This window comes from Antechinus flavipes, chromosome 2, assembly GCF_016432865.1.
Source record: "Antechinus flavipes isolate AdamAnt ecotype Samford, QLD, Australia chromosome 2, AdamAnt_v2, whole genome shotgun sequence".
In the NCBI taxonomy this organism is placed as follows: domain Eukaryota; kingdom Metazoa; phylum Chordata; class Mammalia; order Dasyuromorphia; family Dasyuridae; genus Antechinus; species Antechinus flavipes.
The window spans coordinates 256,681,158-256,687,157 of NC_067399.1; the positions used below are offsets into that span (position 1 = coordinate 256,681,158).

Consider the following 6,000-nt stretch of genomic DNA (forward strand, 5'->3'; position numbering starts at 1 on the left):
TCTTCTGCTTGAAAGCAGTGAACATTCTATTGGGAAGAAGGAGTCAGTATACAACAAGAGTACAAGTAAACCAAACAATACAAATTAATTTTAAGATGCAGAGTGCTAATAATTAGGGGCACCAGAAAAGCTTTCATGGAGTAACTGGTACCTGTGCTGAGTTTTGAACAGATCTAAGGATTATTTGGGTATGGATAAAGAGAGAATGCATTCTAGACATGTGGAACAAGTTGGGGAAAGTCCCAGAGATAACAGCAATGGAGGGTGCTGGCAAAATCGATCATGTTATATGTCTTTTTCTTGTCTTTGGCTAATGTCAGGATCCCAGGGAGATGTTTTTAATTGAAGCCTCTCTCTAGAGGCAGTTTTTTCAGGTGAAGGAATATATGTACAACCATTTGCTCCTTGGCATTGATATCCCCTCTATCTCTTTAAAGGAATTCTGCAACCTTCAAGTCTTTTGAAGATCGAGTTGGGACCATAAAGGTAGTAGTACTTATAACTAATCTACTATTTTTCTTTTTGTATGTATGTAATTGGTATAGCTACTTAAGAGAAAAGTTTAAAGAGAAGACTCAGGATCTATTCTGAGTACATTTTTTGAAATATACCTATTTTTAAAATTAAATTGTTTTATTATGAATTTGTCAATACAAATATTTCAGTATGCAAATAATATATTTTAAACTTTGAACTTCTTTTGTCTACAGTTTATTAATAGTGTATCAAACTTAATAGGAAAATTATGCTGTTCATGTCCTTTCTGAACATTTCTGAATTTGTCTTATTCCCTTTTGTTTCCCTTTGTTAATTCCTGTTAACTTTTTTCTTCCTTCCACTTTTCCTGCAACATCTTCCTTATAACAAATGAATATAATTAAGTAAAACCAATCAACACATTACCTATGTCTGAAAAGGTATAGCTCATTTTGGCTTTTCTGCTGCAATTTGCTTTCTTTCTATCAAAAGGTGGGAAAATGACATACCTAATTATTAGTCTTTTAAAGTCAGGACTCGTCATTGCATTGACCAGATCCTTAGGAAATATATCTATTTTAGACCTACTGCTTTTATATATTTTTCCTTTGTTTTTTCCCCTTCACAGTCCAAAGTCGTCGGTGGCAGGGAGAATGGCAGTGACAACCTTCCTTCACCAACAGGAAGCAGTGACAAAACTCTGCAGGATCATGCTCCATTCTAGACCCTTTTGGATTTTTAATCTCTGCCACAGAATGAGTTCAAGAACCCTCTCAATTTGTCATGAGCAGCTCTGAGAAAAAAAAAACCAATATAATGACCATTCAAACCAGGAAATGGACAGAATCCAATTTTGAGAATCATATTCATGCATAAATAGACACTTGCTGCTGGATTTGAGTAAAATAGAGAACAAAAAAGTTTTGTACACAGATATTTTACACTAAAGTTTATAGGTAAAATGTATCACTGTGCTATTCTTCTGGGGGGGTACATTTAAATGGACAGAACTTCCTCATTGGGTATAGAAGCCAAAGCATGAATTCCATTTGAAAAACACTATAGCTTAGTTGAATGCTCAAATAGATTTTTGTTTGGGAATGAAAAGAAGTATAATTATGAACCAAACTTTTTGAAAATGTTATTTTTTTTCTCCTTTCAGTTTCTGAAAGTTCCTATAAATAACCTAGAAGATTCTAACTAGCTCATTTTTTCCCAAAAAAAATTTATTATTAAGATATGAAACTGTCCATTTTTCTGTGCCTTCCAGAAAGAAGATTTTAATTAGCAGTTGCCTGGTTGTTACACTAATGCTCAAGCTTTAACAAGACAAAATCTTTATTTTTTAAATGCAGTGGACTTTTCAAAAATCAAAATGAAGCAAAGCAGCTTTTGCCTCATATTAGGGAAATATTATCTTGGAAATCTGAAGCCGAAATGCAAGCCTTACATCACCTTATGCTTTACTTGTTTATAATCTTTTTATATAAAGAACTTAAAGGTTTTAAAGCTGGGTTTTGAGCACTGTGTGGTTTTGCATTTAACCCTCATGGCAGCATGCCTGTGCCAGTTTGTGTGTTTATTTAGCTTACTCTTTAACTTCATTTGAGTGTATGAAACTTGCTTCTCTGTTCTCCTCTGAATTGCTGTAGCAGCTCCTAGCAGGTCCCTGCCTTTAGCTAATCAGCTCAAAGGCTTCTAGCCGGCAAGGAATATCATAACTAGATGAGAGATAAACCTCAATCTTAAACAACATTTAAGGGACAACAACTCATCCCCGTCCTACTGGCTATTCTACTCTGAATAAGCCCAAATGATTGTACATTATTGGTCAGTAAATCTGAACCGGCCATTGTTTACAGTAGATATGAATGCAGAAAAGACTTAATTTGAAGTAGGACTGGACCTTCCCCCAAGACAAGCTGGAGATCGATGGAGAGTTGATTTGGATTAGCAGGAATTTGTCTTGGGTTTTTGTTAACTTTCTAATATCAATATTTTTAGAAGCTCTGAAACTTTTTTTTCCCTGTTTTTAAAATGATGCCATTTGTCATTATTTCTCATGGCAATTGCCCTGCCTAGTGTGAGCATGATTTTGAGGGTGAAGTTTTGTGCCTTATTGGCTCTCAGCAGTGGGATTAAAATCTGTTTGCTTGTATACATATCAATAAAATCTCGCTGGCTGAAGGAATACTCCCTCCAGCCCAAGATAACTCTATTTTGTTCAGCCTTAATGTTCTCCCTACTCTAGAGAAGCAAGTTCTGATACATCAGTATCTGTTTATCAATCCTAGGGGCTGTATTCCACAAGATGTTAGGAGACAAATGAAGAAGAAAACATACTGTGTAGTGTCCTTTTATCAGGTTTTATTATATGTGGCTGAAATTGTTTTGGGGAACACTAAGAAGCAGGAGGTTGAAGGAATGGTAACTGATCTTCTCCTTAAGCTGAATGTTGGATATTTGTCAATAAATTATTTCTTTCAGGGTAAAAGAAAAACTGAGTTTATATGACAGGTTTTTTTGTTTGTTTTACAGGGGGAGATTTGAATTTCTGAATCTTTAGCAGAAATACTAATGATCAAATGTCCAGTATTTTTGTGTTATTGTTATGTTGTGGAGGATAAAAATGTTCTTGCAGGCTATACAGCTATAAATGTAATTGGGTTATTCAGTTGAAGATTTAGTAAATAGTTCTTAAATATGGTTCTTTTAAATCATTAGGAATACTATATTATTGATAATAATAGATGCGCTTTAAAGTTCAAAAAGTTCTACATGTACTTTCTCAATTGAGTTTTGCAACAACTTGGACCCAAATCAACATGCCTTTGTAGATTTCTCCTAATGTATAAGTTCATTCAATTGCAGGATGGATGGACCAAAATAGTTTAAAGTATCAAAGAATAAGAATCAAAGAATTGCATAGAATTGTAAGAATATTCAGTAATTATCTAGTTCAACCAGTACTTGAAGAAGAAATCCCATAACATAGTAAGTAAAATGGTCATCTAACTTTTTGGTAGAAAAGATGATTTTTTAAAAAAATAACTTTTTATTGATAGAACCCATGCCAGGGTAATTTTTTACAACATTATTCCTTGCACTCACTTCTGTTCTGATTTTTCCTCTCCCCGAGATGGCAAGCAGTCCTTTACCTATTAAATAGGTTACAGCATATCCTAGACACAATATATGTGTGCAGAACCGAACAGTTTTCTTGTTGCACAGGGAGAATTGGATTCAGAAGGTATAAATAACCCGGGAAGAAAAACAAAAATGCAAGCAGTTTATATTCATTTCCCAGTGTTCTTTCTTTGTAGCTGCTTCTGTCCATCCTTGATCAGTTGAAACTGAATTAGCTCTCTTTATCGAAGAGATCCACTTCCATCAGAATACATCGATTTTTTTAAAGTTACTTTCAGTTGTAAATCCCAGGATTTACCTCTGAAGGCAGCTTCTTCCACTTTGAGGAAATTAAGAAGTTTTTCTTGACATTAAGCCTAAATTTGCCTCCTTGCAAATTCTACCTATTGTTCCCAGTTCTCTCCTCTGGAGCCCATCAGAATAAGTCTAATCTCTTTTCCACATGATAACCCTTAAAAATACTTGGGGAAAAAAACTACCATATCTTCCTTTCCCACCCACTCAATAAATTAAACATGCCAACTCCTTTAATCTTCATATAGCATAGATTTAATGCCTTTCATTATTCTGGTTGTCCCCTTCTGGACATTTTCCAGCTAATAAAAATTCTTAAACTGTGATGCTCAGAAGTAAATACAGTGCTCCAGAGATTTTTGACAAAGGTAGATTACAGCAGTAGTATTCCTTCCCTGTTCCTAAAAACTAGATCCTTATGCAGCCCATTTCCATTAAAGCTTTTTTAGCTGTCACATCATACTGTTGACTCATCTAAATTGTAGTCCACTAAAACCCCTAGATCCTTTTCAGAATTTATCCATCTTTCTCCTGTTTTATATTTGTGAACTTTTTAAAATACCAAAGTATAAGTTTACATTTCTCAGCATTGAATTTCATCTTATTATAATATTTAGTCCAATGCTGTAGTCCTTCAGGATTCTTTTGGAGGCTGTCATCCACTGTATTAGCTATTCCTCCCAGCTTTGTATGTTCACAGATTTGACAAGCATATCATTGAGATAAATATTAAATGGCGCAGGGATACTGAGTATAAATCCCTGGGTGCTTAGGATTCTATGATTCTGTAAAATGATGTAATTTCAACTTCTTTTTGAGACCTTCTTATGGTAACAGTGAACCATTAGCAAGTATTCTTGGAATTATTTGAGTGTATTAATGTCTAATCCAGCTTCTTCACATGAGTAATATACTTTATCAAAAAATTTACTAGAATGTACATAAACTATGTCCCAAATATACCCCTCATTTACTAATTTAGTAATCCTAATTTCCTTTTTAAAAATTAATAAGTGAGGGTGAAGAAAATAGAAAATAGCAGGGTGGTAGAACACACAAGAATATGTGCTTTAAAGCTGAGGCAGCCTCTGTAATCAAAGAATGAAGGGAGGAGTTTGATACATAAAGCTCAAAAGTCAAGAGACCAAAAAGCTGAGAAACTATCTAAGGAGAGAAACATTTCAATTTCTTTTTCAATACTAAGATTTGCTTCTATCTGTGAATTGTTCTTAAAGCTACATCAACTGCCAAAGTGAAATGATATAAACACCAGCTGGCTCAATTGTATGAGATCCTTGCCTACACTTGCTAGAAGCCTATTTCCAAACAACCTACTTAATGGTTAATAAGCAATGAGATAGTATGAGTGAAAACTGATTTAGAATCACTGTTCTTGCTAACTAATACTTTGAACCTTTCCATATGTTCAGATTACTTGGGACAGGGGCAGCTAGGTAGTGAAGTGTATAGAGCACCAGCTCTGAAATCAGGAGGACCTGAGTTTAAATGTTGCCTCAGACACTTAACACTAAGCTGTGACCCTGGGCAAGTCACTTAACCCCAATTGCCTCAGGGGGAAAAATTACTTAGGACAAAATAATTTATTGACATAAAATAAACATTACATTTTTACATTTTAAACATGCAATATATCCTTTTATCAAAATCACTTGTTTTATGCAACTAAGCATTGAGTTCACAAGATTTTAACATTCTAATTCATTTTTCAACCATCCTCTTGTTATATTGGATATTAAGCTTACCTTTGACAAATATTAACTTTTTCCAAGCCTACCCTTTATTATAGCCCATACATTTTCAGTAGGGTTTAAATCAAGGGTATTCTCAGACTACAAAGACATGTTAATTCTATCTCTTGGATTAATTTCTTAATCTTTCATGAATTATGGCATGATGCATGATCCTTTTATAGTACTTGTAAATATTTGCAGCATTTATGTCCATTTAGGAATTTCTGTAATTCTAGGACAATTCTGCTTTTCACTATATCATTATATAAGAGTTCATCTCACTGGAGAAAAGACTTCCAGATCCACAAGAAATAAAAAATTCCAAAACTTT

At 34.1% G+C, this 6,000-nt stretch overlaps 1 protein-coding gene across 11 annotated transcripts in view; it reads left to right on the forward strand.

Moving 5' to 3' along the window:
* TPD52L2 (TPD52 like 2) overlaps window positions 1-6,000 on the forward strand; it is a 44,275-nt gene extending 38,275 nt beyond the window's left edge. For all 11 annotated transcript variants that reach the window (XM_051976804.1, XM_051976800.1, XM_051976802.1 and 8 more), the window contains 2 exons: window positions 438-486; window positions 1,106-6,000. In XM_051976804.1, coding sequence (XP_051832764.1) covers window positions 438-486; window positions 1,106-1,201 — 145 coding nt within the window. In that variant the 3' untranslated portion in view covers window positions 1,202-6,000. The remainder of the gene's footprint in view (window positions 1-437; window positions 487-1,105) is intronic.